Source organism: Oncorhynchus keta, chromosome 34 (assembly GCF_023373465.1).
Source record: "Oncorhynchus keta strain PuntledgeMale-10-30-2019 chromosome 34, Oket_V2, whole genome shotgun sequence".
NCBI lineage: Eukaryota > Metazoa > Chordata > Actinopteri > Salmoniformes > Salmonidae > Oncorhynchus > Oncorhynchus keta.
The window spans coordinates 57,896,227-57,918,807 of record NC_068454.1 but is presented as its reverse complement, the minus strand read 5'-3'; the positions used below and the strand labels follow the sequence as shown (position 1 = coordinate 57,918,807).

The 22,581-nt window shown below is 44.2% G+C and overlaps 1 protein-coding gene across 1 annotated transcript in view; it reads left to right on the top strand.

Moving 5' to 3' along the window:
- The window catches only part of LOC118367361 (four and a half LIM domains protein 3-like), a 42,317-nt gene that overhangs the window by 11,104 nt on the left and 8,632 nt on the right, over window positions 1-22,581 (top strand). The window contains exon 2 of the mRNA XM_035750744.2: window positions 22,160-22,344. Coding sequence (XP_035606637.1) covers window positions 22,160-22,344 — 185 coding nt within the window. The remainder of the gene's footprint in view (window positions 1-22,159; window positions 22,345-22,581) is intronic.

Here is a 22,581-nt window from a genome sequence, read left to right as displayed (position 1 = left end):
TTAGGAAATCAAATGAATTGAAATGAAGTCATTGGGTCCTAATCTATGGATTTCACCATCCATGCACGTTGCCATCTCCATTCAGACTAATTTAACGGGGGTTGCCAGATTACCTCTCTTCTCTCCACTGAGACGGAGTCAAAGCTACACATTCTCAACGCATTCCCCCATTCCTCTCGAGCAACGTCTGGCAAACATTATTAGTTGTTTGTTCTCTACTTTTTGATATACTTTAGCAATTTTTGCACTTCAAGTGGAGTAGGAGACCTAGGCATCAAACAACCACATCCAAAGCAAGTGCAAAGGAAATGAAATCAATGAGTAGAACGGGAGAGCGCCAGACTGCTTGGAAAGCAGTACAGCTTAGGGCCAATGACACCAACACCATGACTAAACCCCGAAAATATTTCACCCCCCCCTCCCGCCGCTTCCTTGAAGAAGCTGGTAGATGGAAACCCGTATTCAAATTTTGTGATCGCCGAAAACAGTGGCACCCCACTGGTCAAAAGCTGGTTGAATCAACGTGGTTTCCACATTTCAACCCCCCAAAACATCAATGTGATGTCGTTGAATCAACATGGAAAAGTGATTGGATTTTGAAACAAGTCGTCAATGTATGGGTGTTTCATCTTCTTTCACCCATTTAAAATAAATAATATCTAAATCCAATGACATGGTGACACTTGAATTCACAAAAGTTTACAACTCAACCAAATGTAAAATCAAAGCTAGACATTGAACTGACATCTGTGCCCAGTGGCACTATGTTAGAGGGCTTTCGGTCTTCCTAAGTCTGCATATAGATGATAAGGATCATCGGTCAGACCACGTCATACTTCTCTGTTGAACGCAGAGATAATTTGTGTATGCTGTATATGTGTGGTCCTACACGTTCTTGTTTTGTGTGTGTGTGTGTGTGTGGGTGCCAGCTTTTTAACCTTTTATAGTGTAGCCAGATTGAATGGTGTTTACTGTAGAGTGCCGTGGGGTGGCCTTTTATGTCACCATCTGTGGTTGACTGTGATGCTGTGCAAGCTAGCATCCCACTAATCAGGGCTGTGCAGTAGATCTCGTTAATTTACACCTTGTGTGACAAACATGTACTTTTAGTTGATCGATGGAGACTCCAGGTTTAGTCAGAGCAGTGGCTAAACCTGGTGCCTTTGCCTACACACTACAGGTTTAGTCAGAGCCGTGACTAAACCTGGTGCCTTTGCCTACACACTACAGGTTTAGTCAGAGCCGTGACTAAACCTGGTGCCTTTGCCTACACACTTTCAGTCTGTCTGCCAGGTTTCTGTCTTTTCCCGTTTCACTGCTAAAGTCATTTTCCTGTTCTTACTAGTGTTGCACGGTATACTGAAACTTCTGGACTTTTTCGTATTAGAACATGAAAAACGGTTCGGTACTAGAACTTGTTACTTTCGGTACTTCTGTGAAATCTCACGTCGTCTACTGATTGGGAGAGGATCAAGTCTGTCCTACGGCGCAGCCGATGTCCCCTCATAGCGTGAGCGCACCGTTCCTGCTCCACTACTCATTGCTAGCTCTAGCCTGTCCTGAGGAACCACTGCACTTACTGGGAGTCTTGGCTACATCATGTTAGCTCCACACTTAGGCTGCCCAGAAGTGAACACACTTGAATAATGCAACACGGCATGTAGAAATGTTGAAACTGTTAATTACTGTTCGCAAAACAAGTTCATTACAGGCTAGAACACTTTACAATGAAAGATATCGGTAGCTTCCAGCTTTGTAGGCTAACTTTCCTTGTTAGCTCACAATTGATGCTAACATCAATAGACTACCGTAGTACCTCAAAACATAACGAAATAATAAAAACATATTGTTGAAATGGTATCAAATATTGTCATGTTATCGCGTATCGTGATACCAACCTGGTACTGGTATCATGTCAACACTACTTCCTACTCTGTTAATCTGTTCTTAAAGTCCTAGTCTTGAGATTTCGCCTATACTGTTTCCTATAGCCTACGGTCTCCTAAAGAAGAGACATGTATAGGACCAGAGTAAAAGAGGGAGTTGAGAAAGAGCGGTGGAGATTGTGGATGATAGATTGAGAGAGATAAGACATGTCTGATTGGGACTCGACATAATTCAACTCCACTATCTGTGTTTACCGAAACACCTGTGCTTGCTTACGGTGTCTCTTTATTTAACCAAAGTGCTGGGTGGACTTTGCAGTTTATCACTTTGGAGTGAATTAGGCGGAGAAGACGAATGGTGTTTTGCATGGCTGCATGATAAAGAGATCCCATGTGACACAGCGAGATAAGAGAGCGTGACGGATTGTGGCTCTCCTCTGGTAAAGTTGAGACTGGATTTCTTAGATTGGGCTCTCCTTCAAGCGCTATTGAACACTACAATAGTCAAGTCCAAGAAAAACTCCCTGTCCATTCGCACCAAGGTATATCTGCTAGTTTTGATAATGATTATGATAATTAAAAGGTGTCTACTGAGCATCTACTTATAACAACCTGCCACTCCCCAAATATATTCTATGACAAGGAAGCAATGACCTGCCCTTGAACCTGGCTACTACAAGTTCTGACTCCTTTTCCTCAGCAGTGGAGGCAGAAGAAGTGTGCGACCAGAGTGAATGAGCATGGAGAATGTGCCTGCATTGCAAAGTCCAGCAGATAGTGCACCTTATAGAATAAGGAGTTTCATCTCTGGGCCCATGAGCTACCATCTTTCATGCACAACTATGAACGTAGTCCAGGTTCTCAGGTTGGAGAAGGACAGAGAGATGGAGAGGTAAGGGGAAGAGTAGCGGAGGGGCACGGAGTGGAGTCCTTGGCATGGCAGCTTGATTTGTGGACACCTTTTGAAGTGTGCACATTCCAGCCGGTGTGTGTGTGTGAGCCGGAGCGTTCTCCTCACGGTACGGAGAGGGGGAAAAATGACCCGTGGGTCGCTGACCCCCACTGGCTGCACCACTCACAAATGCACTTCCTGATTTTGTGGCAATTCATCAGCATGCATTTGACCTCTGACGCCAAAATGAGCAACGCAGTCTTCTCTCAACAGACACGTGACATTCTCTTCTCCTGGGTCCTATGTGAAGGTCAAAGAAAATGAGAGAAGGGGGGGGGGGAGAGATAAAGGAGGTGGTCATTTTTGATGGGTCTGCTGGGGATCATAAAATTGGGTCAGGAGAGGCGTGTTTCAGCACAAGCCAGCAGTCTTTCCTCTTTCTTCCCTCATGCCGGACTCTGGAAGGATGTTTAGTAACTGTGTGGTTGTGTAAGTTTTGTATCATTATTCCCTAGTGGCCTAATGCTGAGATGTTTTTATTTTTTTATCCCCCCCCCATGGCCGGTGTGTGTAAAACTTGTCACTTTTCCCTGTTATGACAGCTTCAGTGTTTCAATGAGCACAGCTTTCATTGGTCTCTTATACCAGTGAGGAGGGTAATTTGGCAGGATTATGCCTATTAAACCCTAGTGCTTCTTATCCCAGTCTGGTCCACTCTCTGTCTGGACTGGTTATCCACTCAGTGTGCTTTGATGACTGACCAGGATCTGCCCACTTTGTTTTTAGAGCTCATTTCCTAAATATATCAAGTTGTTTGATCTTATCGGGTTCAATTATGAGTGGAAGAGTCGGAATTGTGAATATAAGCAATAATTACACTCAATGGGAAGTCCCCAAAAAAAGAGACTTTGTTTTCATCCCTGTTCCCTATATATGGTGCCCTACGTTTGACCAAAGAGTGAACTATAGAGAATAGGTTGCCATTTGGGACTCAGTTTAAACAAACTGCTGGTGTGTGTATACAGCTGCTTGCCGTGTCTGGTCTTCCTGCACAAGTCACCCATTGTCCCCCGATTTTTGTATTTTTGTCTTTGAGCCCTCGATCTTCCCATTTACCTTTTCAGTGTAAAGAAGTTGTGTATGTGAACTTTTGCATGTGCTGTATATGTTTGTATGTGTGCACAGTGGCCTGTGTGTGTGTTTCTTTGTCTACTTGCTTGTCTCTGTGTCAGGCGTGTTCATACAGTACATGTCTGTTTTTCTTTGTGACCGTGTGTGCATGCCTTTGTCGGTGTGTTTGTGTGCACATATAGTACTCGTGTGTACTGGGGTTTGGATCTGTGAGATATCCCAGAGCGATCTCTGTTTGGAGGGACAGGAAGGAGCAACTGGCCCCCGTGTTGTCGTTGACCCCATGCTAGTCATAGGGGTCGCCGTCCAGCAGGAAAGGAACCCACTTCTGGCGCCTCCTACAAATTCCGGAATTAAAGAAATGGTCGTTACGTTTTTATGAGTGGAAAATTTCAATTTGAGATGGGGGGGGGGTGGTACTCTCGACATAGAAATGCCTGCCTGTTGCGCCTGTCGCTCCACCATTATCACACCCAGTTATTAGGTCTATTATTCTATTTTTGTACTGTAGATATTTAGTACGCTGCTTTTAATATGCTTCTGTTACACTGTCCCTTACTGTACTGACATGGATTGACCTGATCTTCCGGTTCTGGAGGCTTTTGGCCAACTTTTCCAGCGTTGCATCAGTTTTGTATATTAATTTTTATTTTGGGCACCAGCTGCCAGCTCCTCCGCCAAAGACATAATGTGGTTTTATCGGGGCAAAAGTAATGAAGTCAGCCCACAAGTCATGTACAGTATCCCCTGAGAGTGAAAAAAAATGTATCATGCACTACATTGAGTGAGAGAGTCAACATATTTCGCATTGCCACAGCATCACCTCCAGAACGCTGGTTGCTGCCCTCAGTGAACTCCGGGAGGACAAGAAGCAAGGGAACACTTCACTGCCAAACGTTTTATGGTGCCAGGGAATGAGGGCACTGTTTACACGTCTCCAAGGAGACCTTACTCTGTGAAGAAAAAAAGGGCCTCTGCATATTACTGGAAATGACTTATAACGGTGATTCATCCCAGTCGTTTCCCATTTGGCAGGTTCCCTCAGCATTTTCTAGACATACGTGATGTTTTTTCCCCACAAATAAACCCATCTTTTCAAGGTTATGGAGCGAGAGAGAGAAAGGGATGGTTTTTGGTGACTGCAACTTACTCTTTTGAGTTGCAGAGAACATAGCTTGGGTAGATGAGGTCAACTTTAGTACTCATTACAAGTGTACTTACTACTCTCACCCCCAGGTGGTATATACTGTACTCGATACCATCTACTGCATCTTGCCTATGCCGTTCTGTACCATCACTCATTCATATATCTTTATGTACATATTCTTTATCCCTTTACACTTGTGTTTGTGTATAAGGTAGCAGTTGTTAGGTTAGATTACTCGTTGGTTACTACTGCATTGTCGGAACTAGAAGCACAAGCATCTGCAAGCATCTGCTAACCATGTGTATGTGACAAATAAAATTAGATTTACTAGGACCGATATGCAACACTTCCAATAGGACAGATGCCTATACCTGCAACCTATACCTGCAAGCCACAAAGCCTCCAGATAGTCCCTATGTAGGTTTGAAATGGAGAGAGCAAGAAATAGGGAAAGAGACCATTTTTTAAAAAAACAATGTTTTTTTTTACCTTTATTTAACCAGGCAAGTCAGTTAAGAACACATTCTTATTTTCAATGACGGCCTGGGAACAGTGGGTTAACTGCCTGTTCAGGGGCAGAATGACAGACTTGTACCTTGTCGGCTCGGGGGTTTGAACTCGCAACCTTCCGGTTACTAGTCCAACACTCTAACCACTAGGCTACACTGCCGCCACATTGACCAAAAATCTGGCATCTTAACCCAAGGATCAGGTGCCACCATAGCAATCATGAGTGGCCATGTGTGTTTGTGGAATAATTGCTTGCAGTTGTGGCGAGCAGCAATTGTGCGTCGCCATCAAAGGGTGCTCAAATTGCTGACTGTGCGGGCTCTGAAACTCTACACCAGCTCCTTGATGCTGAGTCGGCAGAATCAGGCGACCCCCTGGGAATGGCCAGTTTACAGGAGCCATTTTGGCTCTGTGCCGCATGGTCTAGCCTTGGTTTTTGGTCCCTGTGGGTTGGAAATGGACCTATAAAAGGCGGTGGGGAGGTAGGGGATGATGTCAAAATAACTTGCTGATGTATTCATGAACATTGTGCTTACTCTTGTCATGCTAAATGGTCTGTGCAGCATTTGACAAGCCAACTTTGTGTCAAAGGTTAAGGGAACAACACAGATTACCATTTTGGTAAGCAAATATAGAATGTGAAGTGTCATTCAGGTCAGATCCGTAGAAACCAGGAAGGATGGAATTTGCATTGTCCGTTACAGACGAAAGGAAATCCACTGCTCTGGAAAGGAAGGATAAGAGGCAGCATGGATCTTTCACCACTGTCTCTGCATGATGGACCGGGCTCTGAAAAATGCCTTTGTTCTGTATATCAAGTTACCGGTGTCCTATCTCAGCTATTTTGAATACAAAAAAAAATGTATTTCACCTTTTATTTAACCAGGTAGGTAAGTTGAGAACAAGTTCTCATTTACAATTGCGTCCTGGCCAAGATAAAGTAAAGCAGTTTGACACATACAACAACACAGAGTTACACATGGAGTAAAACAAACAAAGGGTCTTGCAGGGTCTTGTAGATGACCTGGAGCCAGTGGGTTTAGCGACGAGTATGAAGCGAGGGCCAGCCAACGAAAGCGTACAGGTCGCAGTGGTGGGTAGTATATGGGGCTTTGGTGACAAAACGAATGGCACTGTGATAGACTGCATCCAATTTATTGAGTAGGGTATTGGAGGCTATTTTGTAAATGACATCGCCGAAATCGAGGATCGGTAGGGTGGTCAGTTTTACGAGGGTATGTTTGGCAGCATGATTGAAGGATGCTTTGTTGCGAAACAGGAAGCCGATTCTAGATGTAACTTTGGATTGGAGATGTTTGATGCGAGTCTGGAAGGAGAGTTTACAGTCTAACCAGACACCCAGGTATTTGTAGTTGTCCACATATTCTAAGTCAGAACCATCCAGAGTAGTGATGCTGGACGGGCGGGCAGGTGCAGGCAGCGATCGGTTGAAAAGCATGCGTTTAGTTTTACTTGTATTTAAGAGCAATTTGAGGCCACGGAAGGAGAGTTGTATGGCATTGAAGCTCGTCTGGAGGGTTGTTAACACAGTGTCCAAAGACGGGCAGGAAGTATTCCGAATGGTGTAGTCTGCGTAGAGGTTTATCAGACACTCACCAGCAGCAAGAGCGACCTCATTGATGTATACAGAGAAGAGTCGGCCCAAGAATTGAACCCTGTGGGACCCCCATAGACTGCCAGAGGACCGGACAACATGCCCTCTAATTTGACACACTGAACTCTATCAGAGAAGTAGTTGGTGAACCAGGCGAGGCATTCATTTGAGAAACCAATGCTATCGAGTCTGCCGATGAGGATGTGGTGATTGACAGAGTCGAAAGCCTTGGCCTGGTCAATGAATACGGCTGCACAGTATTGTTTCTTATCGATGGCGGTTACGATATCGTTTAGGACCTTCAGCATGGCTGAGGTGCACCTATGACCAGCTCTGAAACCAGATTGCATAGCGGAGAAGGTCCGGTGGGATTCGAAATGGTCGGTAATCTGTTTGTTGACTTGGCTTTTGAAGACCTTAGAAAGGCAGGGTAGGATAGATATAGGTCTGTAGCAGTTTGGGTCAAGAGTCCCCCCCCCCCCCTTTTGAAGAGGGGGATGATCGCAGCTGCTTTCCAATCTTTGGGAATCTCAGACAACACAAGAGAGCCTTGAAACCAGTCCTACTTCAGCAGGGGTCCAACATTTTCTAGCTACTTTTAAATTTCGAAGCATGTCGCAAGCAGCTCATTAATTCTTTCATAGCTTTCAAATAGGCAGTATTTTGTCATTTCACATTCTGTGTTTCTCCATTTTATTTTTCCTGGTTTGGGATTTTCTTCAGTTTTTCACTCAAAATTACAAGTATTCATAGAACATCCAATGTCATTGTTTTCTCTAAGTCCATGTTAATGCTTAAATTGCATCAGAATAAAATTTGGGGGCTGAAAAACAAACAGATTTTTTTGTGTAATACCCCTTTACTTGTGCATTTTGTGAAAGAGGAATGTGCTGGTCTAGGGATGTTTTTACTGCTGCATATATCCAGTGGTGGGAAAAGTACCCAATTGTCATACTTGAAAGAAAGTAAAGATACCTTATGACTCAAGTGAAAGTCACTCAGTAAAATACTACTTGAGTAGAAGTCTAAAAGTATTTGGTTTTCAATATACTTCAGTATCAAAAGTATAAGTAATTTCATATGTTAATTTAAGCAAACCAGACATCACAATTGTCGTAGTTGAATATTATTATTCTTTTTTTTTTACGGATAGCCTGGGGCACACTTCAATGCTCAGATAATTTACAAACGAAGCATTTGGGTTTAGTGAGTCCGCCAGATCAAAGGCAGTTGAGATGACCAGGGATGTTCTCTTGATAAGTGTGTGAATTGGACCAGTTTCCTGTCCTGTTAAGCATTCAAAATGTAACAAGTACTTTTGGGTGACAAGGATAATGTATGGAATAAAAAGTACATTTTCTTTAGGAATGTAGTGAAGTAAAAGTAGTCCAATGTAAATGGTAAAGTATAGTTACCCCAAAAATGAACTTAAGTAGTACTGTATTTTTTACTTAAGAACTTTAGACCACTGCATATATATATGATTTTTTATTTTACCTTTATTTTACTAGGCAAGTCAGTTGAGAACAAATTCTTATTTTCAATGACGGCCTAGGAACTGCCTGTTCAGGGGCAGAACGACAGATTTGAACCTTTTCAGCTCGGGGATTCGAACTTGCAACCTTTCAGTTACTAGTCCAACGCTCTAACCACGAGGCTACCCTGCCGCCACGACAGAGTTTTTAAGTCAAAGTCCCACCCAATTTTATATAAATAATCATTATATTATTCTGCCAGGTAAGCCTACTTTGCAGTTAACATTTAATTGAGAATGTTTTAGGGTAAGTGTTTTTCTATCCAGAAGACACTTCTCATTATCACAAACTTGTTACAAGAAGTGAATGAGAGACAAACGTGCGCAGCACACAGACATACAGAGGCAATATTGATGGAACTTAATTTGCAGATATGTTACGTTTGGCTTTTTAAGCCAATTCTGGCTAACTAGGAGTAGGATCATGTCAATGTGGATTTGATTGGTTAGAGCTTGAGGTGTCTGATACTTGTGAGATTTGTTTCGGACAGTTTGTGCTGGAACACATGCACTTTCAGAATTGTTTTGCGAGCTAATGATAAGTGGGCTGCGAGCTACCAGCGTTCGACCTGTTGGAGACGCCTGTACTACAGCATAACATGTGTGACCATTTCTATGACTGGATCACTCCCCTCCAAATGAGAAAATCACAATTTCCGTACCAATATCCAAGTGTCAATAAAGCGCCACAGTTCAAAAATATCTGACAGATTTTGTGTTTTTTTGTTTCTGGCTCCAGATATAACAGCCTTGTGTCTGGTGACTGGGGAGGTTGTTGTGACTGGGAAGGTTGTTGTGTCTGGCTGTAGGTACAAACGAGGAGAGCGGGGAGGGAGGTCGAGATGTAAAACACCGGCAGAGATGAAATTGTCACCACGCCAGTGAAGATATTGCATAGGAGGACTCCCTCCGTTTCCCCTTCTGAAGATATGTGCAAACACCATCCTCCCCAGAGACCAGCTAGGCTGACCTGCTGCTGAATCACTCTGAAAGGGATCCAGAGTGTATTGACCCACTAAAACTAAATATTCTGGTCGTACCGCTCTAGTAGCACCATTCTCCTTTTAGGTGGGAGAAATGCAATACTTTTTCCAAGGATCAAGCGAGGGCGGCGTGTTTTTGTTCTGTTGCAAGCATTAATAAAATTTGCCACACCAAAAAAGAACTACATCCTTCGACAGACATTCAAGCAATCCCATGGTATCTTCATGTCCGCATTTACACCTTGCTCCAATGACGCCTCAGAGGATGATATTGAGCCAAACACTTCCCCTCACTCTGCCAGTGTCTGTAGGGTTCTGCTTTCAAAGAGATGAAAGAGATGTCCTGGACTATCCCCTGGATTGGAGTGCAGATGATGACAGGCAGCCCAGCCAGGGGGAGGACAGGACAGTGACGAGAATGATGGGATGGCCATGTTTGGTAATAAATCTTCACGGTGCTGCTGGTCAGTCAGAAACGGGGGAGCAAGGCTACTCCTGGGAATCAGGGTCATTTTGGCCTCTGAACAGTACTCACCCCACTCCATATAATACACTCCCTACCAATGTCCACTAGGGCCCTAACTGAGAACTACATGCTTGCTCCTTTTTTTCAGACATTTCTCTCTCTCTCTCTCTCGCCTTAGCGTTTAAGTATATTCTCTTGTTTAACTTCATACTCTTTCTTTTTTTTTAGCATGACTAGCATTTTATCATTTGGTTGAAAATGATCTCTATATAGCCTTTTCTCTCAGCTCTTTAGTCTCTGCATTCCTTCACTTCCTGTATTCCCCTTGCAATGCTGACAGTCTTGTCATTATCTTTCCATCAACTAGTTTTTCCCCACTCAGGTCTAGGCTGATATATCTCCCCGCTTGCTACCTGTCTTTGTCACTTCCTGTACCTCTCGCTTTCTCTTTCTCGCTCTCTCCGTTTTTGCCTCTGCCCTCTTCACATTTACCGGCGAATACCAGCGCTGCAGAGAAAGTAAAGGCAGACCTTCCTGCATTCTCCAGTCAGTGACTGTCCAAAACCTCCTTTGGCATGCTGGAGTTGACTGCATACTTCCCCCAAATCTAAACCAGATGTGAAATTGTAATGTATGGCAGTGTTTTTTTTCTCTCTTTCTCTTCAAAGGAAGACAAATGTGGTCCAAAAATGTAGTCTTTTGACCATCCATACAGTGATATATAAAAATACATCCAGATACATTTTCCAGAATCTAAAGCTGTCCTTCATGGTTGGTTGAAAAAGCACCGTAGGATTTAGAATAATTTTTCTGTTATTGCTTGGTGTTGGGGGAGCGTTATGGTAAGCTTGGATAGACAGTTCGCAGAGGGGGGAGGGGATATATGAAAGTTGCATTTCGGACTGCTTTACTTCTGAGAGTAGCTATTCATTCTTTCCTCACAATGAGCGTGTCCTCTCTTGGCAAGTAAGAATGTGCTTTTATCACAATGTACTTTGTTTGGCATTTACAGAAGTCCGTAATAGGCCTACAGCAATTACTGATGAGGGCTGCGTTACCTCCTTTCCTGTGGTTTACTGACATTCTCCATAAGATGCTTTAAATCACCATGAAACTGCTGTTCAATGTTAAGCCCCCTTCGGGGCCAGTAAGTATATATCCATCTACTCACTGCGCAAAGTAAACCCTGCTAACGTTCTAGCGGAGGTTTGTGTCCCACATAAGCCTGTCTTTTCCCGGGTTTCCTCTGCCTCTCTTCAAATCTCTAAATCACATCTCTCCTCTACACCTGCTCGCTCATTAAAAGCTAAGAGAAGAGACAAATTACAAAGGCCCTGCCACAGGTAGTCATTTGGCCTCCTTTATGTTTACGACACTCCCCCTCATCGGAGCCCTCGGTGTCCTCCCACCACCACACCAGGCTGTGTTTAAATGCTCAGGGACAATGACCGGTTAGGCCTCCTGTGTCTGGTCCTCTGCCCAGCCCTCTTTTGGTGAAGTCAAACCCTCTCGCATGGGAACAGTGTACCCCTTTCTCGCTACTGAGCAAAACAAAGCTGAGCTGTACTGGGTCTGCCTGTTTACGCTTCCAGCGTAGTTGCTGAAACCATGTGGGAAGGACAATATGAGAAGAAGAAGAAGAACATATCTGAGCCAGCACAGTATGGCTTGAGTCTGCTTGATAGTATGAAACATGGTCAGCCGAGACAAAGCATCTCGGTGGTGTTATTTTAGGGATCACGGAGAATCGCAATGGCCACAGTAGTAGTGTTTAGATGGGGCCTACTGATTGTAGCCTTATGAAATGTGTGAGAAATAAGGATGTGGGTGGGTGGGTGGGCCAGGTTGTTCTCGTCTGAAAGTGGGGGAGAAAATATGTAGAAGTGTCAACTCTTCCGCTGGAGCCGATCTGTGGCTCCACTCCGAGGCTGGAAGCGTAAACAGCGGCGGCCACAGATTGCGCAATGGCTATGCAAGCATCCCGACCCGTGGACGCTATGGAGTGCTGGGGCGGAGTTGGCCTGTTCCAACCACACTTAAGGAAATGTTGGTTTGACGAAGGTTTGACCTACCGAAACGCATCAGTTTAAGATATTGTTCCATTGAACTTGCCACCTCAATAAAGGCATTTTAATCATGAAGAGTGAGTGCCTTTTGTCCTCCTCGTTTTTTTTTTATGTTGGGTACTATTGGAAAGCACCTAGCTAGGTTCTGTGTCATCCCCATGTGGATGGTCATTCTTCAGTTAGAAGCCGGAAGCATCTTTGTGGTCTGCGTCTGTACATTGGGTTGTTATAGTGACTGTTTGTAAGCCTGGCGTTATCTCGTTTTCATGAGCAATTTCCCTCTGCTTCGTCTGACTTCATTGGCTCACCCCTTCCTCATAGTTACTGTAGTGTCTTTATCTGATACTGCGAATGCCAGCAAGAGCAGTTCACAACTCAAAAGTACAAACAGATGTTGCACATGTGTCCCCCTAGTTTGACTTTGTGTTGCCTCATCGTGCCTCTTCTCTCTTGTCAAGTGACTTGCATAGGCCGAGTTAGTGTCTTCAGAAAGTATTCACACCCCTTGACTCATTCCACATTTTGTTGTTACAGCCTAAATTCAAAATTGATTAAATAGTATTTTTTTTCTCTTGCCAATTTACACACAATACGCCATAATGACAAAGTGAATATTTCTTTTCTTCAAATTTTTTAAAAAGGAAATACATGATCAAATTTGCGTTAGTATTTACACCGCTGAATCAAGAGTTTTGTAGATGCACTTTTGGGTAAGTCTCTAAAAGCTTTCCACACCTGGATTGTGCAACATTTCCCCAATTAAAAAAAAAAGTGAATTCTTCAAGCTCTGTCAAGTTTGTTGTTGATCATGGCTAGATAACCATTTTTAGGTCTTGCCATAGATTTTCAAGTAGATTTACGTCAAAACTGTAACTCGGCCACTCAAGAACATTTACTGTCTTGGTAAGCAACTCCAGTGTAGATTTGGCCTTGTTCATTGTGAATTAATCTCCCAGGGGAATTCATATCCCAGTGTCTGGTGGAACGCAGACGGAATCAGGTTTTCCTCTAGGATTTTGCCTGTGTTTAGCTCCATTCCGTTTATTCTGAAAAACTCCCCAGTCCTTAAAGGTTACAAACATACCCATGACATGATGCAGCCACCACTATAGTAAAAAATAGAGAGAGTGGTACTCTCTAATGTGTCCTGAATACAAACTGTTAATTGCTTTGCCACATTTTTTGCAGTATTACTTTAGTGCCTTATTGCAAACAGGATGCATGTTTATATATATATTTATATTATATATATATATATATATTTATTATATATATATAGTTATTATATATATATTAATATATTATATTATATATTAATATATATATATTATAATGTACAGGATTCTTCTTTTCACTGTCAATTAGGTTAGAATTGTGGAGTAACTACAATGTTGTTGATCCATCCTCGTTTTCTTCCTACCATAGCCATTGATCTGTAACTGTTTCAAAGTCACCATTGGCCTCATGATGAAATCTCTGAGCGGTTTCCTTCCTCTCCGACAACTGAGTTAGGAAAGACACCTGTATCGTTGTTGTGATCGGGCGTATTGATACACCATCCAAAGTGTAATAATTTTACCATGCCGAAAGGGATATTCAATGTTAGCTTTTAATGTTAACCATCTACCAATAGGTGGCTTTCTTTGCGAGGCATTGGAAAACCTCCCTGGTCTTTGTGGTTTGTGTGTTTTTGAAATTCACTGCTCGACTGAGGGACCTTACAATTATCTGTATGTGTGGGATACAGAGATGAGGTAGCCATTCAAAAATCTTGTTAAACACTGTTATTGCACACAGAGTGAGTCCATGCATCTTATTATGTGACTTAAGCATTTTTACCCCTGAACTTATTTAGCCTTGCCATAACGGGGGTTGAATACTTATTGACTCAAGACATTTCAGTTTTTTTTAATGAATTTTAAAATCCGACGAACACAACACAATGTGGAAAATGTAATGGCATGTGAATACTTTCTGAAGGCACCACTTATCTAGCACGACTAACAGTAGCTAGATCATTCTGTCCCCAAAAGCCTAAATAGGCAGTTGAACCTGACAGCCCCGTTGATGTCCTGATGTTAACCGAAGTGGCCAGGCAAATGTCCAGCCATCTTGGCCTCATAGTTTTCTCTATGGAGAGTGTAGTTCTTGAGAATGATCAAGTGTTTAAATCCCAAAGGACTCTGACCTTGCCTTGCATTCCAGTTTATGAGTCAAGGGATTGTAATGACAGTCTAGAACAAACAGGTTCTGGACCATTTAAAATATTGTTGTGTAATTCACGCCATTTGACATTTAGCATTTGTCACCAAATGGAAAGTCTTATCTGGCTGACACGGCATGATGCATTGAGTAAATAAGACCGGGGCGAGGTTCCCCGTTTTGGCGAAGTTCTGAAATGGCCATATTGCAATTGGGCTGTGACACAAATGAACTTTTCTCGATATGCTCAACCGGGCCTTAAATGATATAGTGAAGTGTCCAGCGCTGTATTTTCTACCCGTCTCAAAGCCAGCCAAGGAGCTTTACTCTGTCTGGAAGACATCCAGACAGTAGAACTGAGGAACACAATGTGGTGGTATGTGTTTATCCAAACCCAACGTTTCACTTTTCCTCTGCTCTGATTTATGACGTGCCATAGGTTTCAGATCCAACGCCAAGATTGGATTTCCCTCTAAATGTCACCCTCTTCTTTGCTCTTTCTATCTATTCCATTTGGTTTCTTCTTCATTTCCCCTCACTCTGTCTTTGCCTTTTTGTCTCTGTCCCTCTCATATTCCCCATTCTACCCAGTTTAGCTAATGCAACAATTGTCATGTTTTAATAAATAAAAAATACTAAGCAGGTTAATATTAACTGATACACTACATGACCAAAATGATGCGGACACCCCTTCAAATTAGTGGATTTGATAAATTCAGCATGGCCGAGCAGCCGCACACAAGCCTAAGATCACCATGCGCAATGCCAAGTGTCGGCTGGAGTGGTGTATAAAGCTTGCCGCCATTGTACTCTGGAGCAGTGGAAATGCATTCTCTGGAGTCCTCTGGCAGTCCGCTTCATCATCTGGCAGTCCGACGGACAAATCTTGGTTTGGTGAATACCAGGAGAACGCTGCCTGCCCGAATGCGTAGTGCCAACTAAAGTTTGAAGGGGGAATAATTGTCAGGGGCTGTTTTTCATGGTTCGGTCTAGTCCCCTTAGTTCCAGTGAAGGGAAATCTTAACCCTACAGCATACAATGACTTATAGACATTTCTGTGCTTCCAACTTTGTGGCAACAGTTTGGGGAACAGTCCTGTTTCAGCATGACCCTGTGTAAATAATTAGGTCCATACAGAGATGGTTTGTCAACATCGGTGTGGAAGAACTTGACTGGCCTGCACAGAGCCCTGACCTCAAACCCCATCGAACACCTTTGGGATGAACTGGAACGCCAACTGCGAGCCAGAACTTATTACCTGATCTCACTAGTGCTCTTGTGGCTGAATTGAAGCAAGTCCCCACAGCAATGTTTCACCATCTAGTGGAATCTCTTCCCAGAAGAGTGGAGGCTGTTATAGTAGCAAAGGGGGGACCAACTCCATATTAATGCTCATGATTTTAGAATTAGATGTTTGACGAGCAGGCGTCCACATACTTTTGGTAATGTATGTGTATATGCATTGATGTTTTTATATACATCAATGGTTAGTTCAATGTGTGTAAACTATATTCCTTTGGGCTGCAATAGGAAGCCATCTTTGTTTCCCCTCTACTCTTCCCATGTCTTTGAGATGTTGTGATATAGGAGAACTATTGGATAGACTCAGACGAACTGAGGAGTGGTCATAGACTGTACGGAAGTACTCCGTGCGCATCAGACTTGCCTGACCTACTGCAGAGCGCTGAGTGGTTAGAGAGGTAATATCCCTAAGGAGACCATTGGTTAGCTCATGTCTAACACGCAACCGCTCCCCATATTCTGGTAGTCTATCCTTTTTCTTTTCTCACACTTTAAGATGTCCATTTAAGGCCATTCATGTCCTTTTCTTCGTATATGTCCTTTTCTTAGTATACGAACAACAACAACCAGTCTCATTCCCAAGTCAGTAAAATATAAGTGGCATTTTGAAACCGGGAGCACACATTCTTGTCGAAGTTAAAACGGTTGTAGTCGGTAATAATAGCAAGGTTTTTGTTGACCTTGTTTGAGTCTCCTTTCCACACTTTGGAAAGGAGACTGAAAGATACAGCAGCATTGATTGTGTGTGTGTGTGTGTGTGTGTGTGTGTGTGTGTGTGTGTGTGTGTGTGTGTGTGTGTGTGTGTGTGTGTGTGTGTGTGTGTGTGTGTGTGTGTGTGTGTGTGTGTGTGTGTGTGTGTGTGTGTGTGTGTGTGTGTGTGTGTGTGTGTGTGTGTGTGTGCGCTTAATCATAGAGTACACACAGACAAGCACGAGCTTGAACTCTACACAGAACACCTGTTGGGCAAAGTACACAGGGCGACGTCGCTGTCTAGTACGTCAAGGGCTCTCCTTGCCATGTTTACACCGGCTCAGCTCCAGCAGCCTAACACTTACTCACCGACACTCTGATCCACTACGGCAGACTAATTCTCAACACATGATTATAGATGAAATGTTGAGAAATGGCACAAGTAGAGTAGCTATAGAGTCACATTTTTCAGCCCCTAAGACATGCATGTGTATCCGATAAGAGGCACACATGTTAGTAGTGTGCACTCCGGCTATAGATAGGCCTGTAATGCACTTGGTTTATTTGGTTGTCTCGTAAATATCACCCTTATATCCACACTTTCAAATCCTTTTTAGAAAAACTTTCTCTGCTCATGTTCCTCATACCATATTCCTTCACAACTTGTCTCGGCAATGGTATGCCAGTGTTTTTATAATTGTGAAACATTAGATGGTTATGTAATCATTTGCTTGTGTAGCATACTTAGTGGGACTCGCTACAGTCTCCTCGACAGCCGGGGACCGTCTCTCTCTCTCTCATCTGTTGATGTAAGCACACTGTCTACTGCTTTGTCTGGCAACTCTGACCGTAGCCAAACAGACGTTTTACAAGCAGATACTCTCATTGGGCGTTGGGACAGGGGAAGAGTGCTAGGGACTGTTCCCAGCGCGGAGTGCAACGGACGGTTTGTTTTGGAGTGAACCGAAGCGCGAGCAAAGTTTGGGCAGGGGATTAGCGGGCTGTCAGTGAAACCGGACCGAGGACTTGGTTTGGTGTGAGGGAGCCCTAACTAACCCATCTCTGGCGCACATCCTGAGTCAGAGCCTGATCAAACGGCGTATAGTGCTGACTGAGTTGGCAGCAATGAGTAAACAACTTGCATAGACCCATACAGATAAAACAATAGAGGCAGATTGCTTTATCTCTATTGCATAGAGAGAATCACATTTCATTGCTAGGGTTCTATCTCTACGGATTAACCTCGCTCTGTTGGGTCTCCAATCAGCCCACCAATTTGTCTATCGGGGAGGGGGGAGGGGAGGGGGGTTGTGATGACTAGACTAGACCGACCTTGGCGTCCTCTAGCTATCTCACCGGATGTTCTGGTTGAGAATGAGAGACTTCAACTCCAAACAACGGCCTAGAAAGAGTTAAGAAAGTCAAAGGAAAAGGCAGTTGTGAGAAGCCACTTCGTTTTACCTACAGAATATAGCATTTGCAGCATCTGGATGTGTTTCCATTGAGCTAAATGTCTTTCAGTTGCAAAAGGGAGTGTCTGTAGTCTACCAGAATGTATTACCAGTGGAGTATAAGTAACCTTACTGTAAGATATGACAGCATAAGCATAATTGTTGTCCTTGGTGGGGGAGGTAGTGCTTTCCTAGGAGTCTCTGTCAGGGGACTCTCACTCACTACTCTAGTGTTTGGGAATGTTATGAGCAGAAAGTGGTTTTTCTTAGTCACTGCGCCCCAAAGCTCAGAGAATATGGACTCCTTCCGGGAATCTGGGATACACTGTGAGAAATAGTCTAGATTGTAGTTCACTGAGTACCACTTCCACCCCCTACAACCTCCTCCCCCCGTCGTCATCTGCGCAAACAGCAGCCCCCTCACCATCTTTTTAGGGGGTGGTGGTGATTGAAAGGGGGGTTGTCTTGCTTTGCTTTCTGGATTGAATCACTTGTGGAGCCCCAGGGTCGTACACTGACGTCATGCTCTCTCGCTGTGAGAGCCGGGTCCTGTGGCATCCGGAGTTCATTTACCCGTCAGGGCTGTCCGCTCGCCCCTCACGGATTGTTACTCTTGCGTTTTCAATACTACAAGACGTAAAGTCAAAACAACCCGTTCTGTCCTACCATAATATGTATTTATGTATCGGGCTGTGGAATATCGACAAGTGTAAAGTTCCCATCCGGAGTTTGGAGCCCTTTGGAGCCACTGGCTGCTACCTAATCTTAACTGATTGCTTGCAGGCGGGTCATTGTAGCTCAACCCCTCGTCTCCCGAGGGGCCATAAATAGACTTGTGGTTTGGATGTTGGGCCAAAGCTGCCTGGATGGGCCATGCAAGGGGGAAACAAGTGGGCTCCAGAATGCCCTGGATGATTCATTCCAGGTACCCGAAAGCTTGTATCCTCGGTTGTTTAGACATCTCCGATGCAATATTGGTCCAGCCTTCACAGAACTAGTGCTTACATCAAACATAAGTACTTTCTGGCCATACTTTGAATGACTTGTTTGCAAGCTACTGATACCAAAGAACAGGGAAAGGGCAATTAACAGATCCTCTATTTTATTTTAGATGAAGGATGATGTCAGAACACAGGCTAACCTCTACTTTCAGTACCGTATGAGTATGCACATGTTTGGAAAGCAAGGCTAGCGCATACCTGGTGTGGCTGATATGTTTTTGGTTTGATGGCGCAGGCTACATCTTAGACTTGTGTCATATGCGTAGACAAGCCATTGGCATGAAGCTATCTAGCATTTACTTTGGTACGCTGAAGAAAGTATTGAACCGCGGGGCTGCGAGATCACATTCCATCCAATCAACGGCGTTCGGGGTTAATCCAAGATGGTTGTGAGTGATGCGAGAGCCCCAAGTTGAATGACTATGAAGTGAATAATGGCTGAGTCTCTCAGGTCCTCGGGGGATAGGTATCAGTTGCCTCATTGGTTGTAGAGATGTGGTAGGCTTGTGATGTGAACAAGAGGCAGCAAGAATCCCCAACAGTAACGCTCCCTAATTTATGGTTCTGTTTATTGAAGGGGAAGGAGAGGGGGTTGAAAGAGCCTCTCCAAAATCGGCAAAGGGGTGTCATTTCAGAGAGAACACATCAGTGGGTTATTTATGAACATTAGGAGCAGGTGAATACATTTTTATCTCGACTCCATAACCCGACTCATTTAACAGCCTTTGTCTCGGGGCAATTCCACATCAACAGAATGTTGGTTATTTTAAAATGTATGTCAAACAAAAACCAATGATTGCAAAGATCAACAAATCTTACAACTCTATGCACAAGGACTACTTTTAACAATTTCCACAAACACATTTACTTGAACAGTGGAATTGCCCCCCACCGAGAGCTGAAACAGTTGAGGTCTGATGTTGTCTTTGATCCAGGTGTGTGTGTGTGTGTGTGTGTGTGTGTGTGTGTGTGTGTGTGTGTGTGTGTGTGTGTGTGTGTGTGTGTGTGTGTGTGTGTGTGTGTGTGTGTGTGTGTGTGTGTGTGTGTGTGTGTGTGTGTGAGAACACAGGCAGCACTAGACCTCTAAAGTCTTGATTCATTATTTTATCAGACATTATTATTATTATTTCTGGGCGGCTGTAAATGGATACCCGGCTGCTTGCTTTGCCAGAGTGCTGTATCACTTACCACAGGGCTTTCCTTCAGCGACGCTGTAGTGTTTTGGCAGCCAGATACCATTGCCATAATGCGCAAACAATTTTGTGTACTTCAGCTAAGATCTAGTAAGCCATTAAACTGCTTTTCCTGTAAAAACAAAGTATAAATATAACATTACAGTATATGTTAGGGAATATACACTACATCACCAATAGTATGTGGATACCTGCTCGTCGAACATCTCATTCCAAAATCATGGGCATTAATATGGAGTTGTTCCCACCGTTTGTTGCTATTAAGTTGGAACCACCGAATAATCTAGAATGCCATTGTATGCGGTAGCATTAAGATGTCCCTTCACTGGAACTAAGGGGCCTAGACCGAACCATGAAAAACAGCCCCAGACCATTATTCCTCCTCCACCAACCTTTACATTTGGCACTATGCATGGAGTCGGTAGCGTTCTCCTGGCATCCGCCAAACCCGAGTCGTTCGTCGGACTGACAGATGGTGAAGCATGATTTATCACTCCAGAGTACGCATTTCCACTGCGCCAAAGTCCAATGGCGGCGAGCTTTACACCACTCCAGCTGACGCTTGGCATTGCGCATGGTGATTTTGGGCTTGTGTGCGGCTGCTCGGCTATGGAAATCCATTTCAAGCTACCGACGAACAGTTATTGTATTGACGTTGCTTCCAGAGACAGTTTGTAAGTCGGGAGTGAGTGTTGCAACCGAGTGAAGCTACGCGCTTCAGCACTCGGCACTGAGCTTGTGTTGGCCTACCACTTTGTGGTTGAGCCGTTGTTGCTCCTAGACGTTTCCATTTCACAATAATAACACTTACAGTTGACCGAGGCAGCTCTACCAGGGCAGAAATTTGACAAACTGACTTGTTGGAAAGATGTCATCCTATGACGGTGCCACGTTGAAAGTCACTGAGCTCTTCAGTAAGGACATTCTATTTATTTTAAACCCCTTTTCTCCCCAATTACGGACTTGTCTCATCGTTACAACCCCCCCCCCCAGCGGTCTCGGGAGAGGCGAAGGTCGAGTCCTGTGTCATCCAAAACATGACTTGTCAAACTGCGCTTCTTCACACACATCCGCTTAACCCAGAAGCCAGCCGCACCAATGTGTCGGAGGAAACACTGTTCAACTGATGACCGAAGTCAGCCCGGCCTGCCACAAGGAGTCGCTAGGGCGCGATGAGCCAAGTAAAGTCCCCCTGGCCAAACCCTCCCCTAACCCGGACGACACTGGGCCAATTGTGCGCCGCCCTATGGGACTCCAGCCTTTGACCGCTGCACCACTCAGGAGGCCCAGTAAGGCCATTCCACTGCCAATGTTTGTCTATGGAGATTGCATGTCTGTATGCTCGATTATATACACCTGTCAGCAACGGGTGTGTCTGAAATAGCTGCATCCACTCATTTGAAAGGGTGTCCATATTTTGTGGGCGGGCAGGCCGGCCTATCCTGGATTTTTGTTTTCACAAGAGTCAACTGTGATGAGTTTGACATGAGGGTAGTCGGTCTTCACCACTGTCTCAGTTGGTGGTCCACGCAGATCTCCATCTCTTCCCAACATAAATGTATGCATTTACCATTTCATTCCTTTAATCTCACAGACTGTAGATTCAGAGGGGTTGATAGTGTTACGGAGGAGTGCAAGCAAAGCCCAGAGTGATGGCTCTGTGCAACTCCGTTGTCTGTTTCTGTGTGTGCATCTCACGATCATCACACAGCAAAAAAAAGTTAATAGCCGCTTTGAACTACCTCTCATGAATGTCTCCCTCCATCTCCTGTTCCCTCTGTCTCCTCTTTCTCTCCGTCTCTCTCGCTCCATTGAGTGTTAAAGGTTTAGTTAAACTTCAATGCAGTTAAAGGTGAACGGTAGAAAGTGAAACAGCCAGAAAAATGCTTCCAAATGACACGTTTAACAAACAAAAACAATACAGGTGTTAACGTTAAGTCCACTGATGGGTACGGTCTCTCCTTTCTCCAACTCCCTCTCTCCACCCTGCATGTCCCCCTCTCCCCGCCTCCTTGCCGCTCGCCTTCCCTAAGCACTAGGGGTTCATTTGAAAGGCTCATGTTCATGCCGATCCTGCTTCTCTGTTGCAGGGATGGAACAAGTGACGATGAGCGACCGGTTCGATTGCGACAACTGCAAGGAGTCCCTGTACGGACGCAAGTACATCCAGGCAGACGGGGGAGAGGGGGACAGCCCCTACTGCATCCCCTGTTACGACAGCCTGTTCGCCAACACCTGCGACGAGTGCAAGGAGCTAATCGGCCATGACGCCAGGGTAAGACTTTCATTTTGGCTCCACTAGTGGGTCATGTTCATGAGGGCATGCAATTCTAGTTGAGTTATTTTAACACTGCAAACTGTTGTTACATGGTAATGAGTGGTAGTTAGGGGTCGTAATCTCGATAATTCTGCATTCTGTATGCTAAATGAGGCAGTTGTCTTTCATGGTCTGAATGTGGCAGGGCAAGGTCTAGGCAAATTTAACATGCCATTACAGAGGTTTTCCAACCAA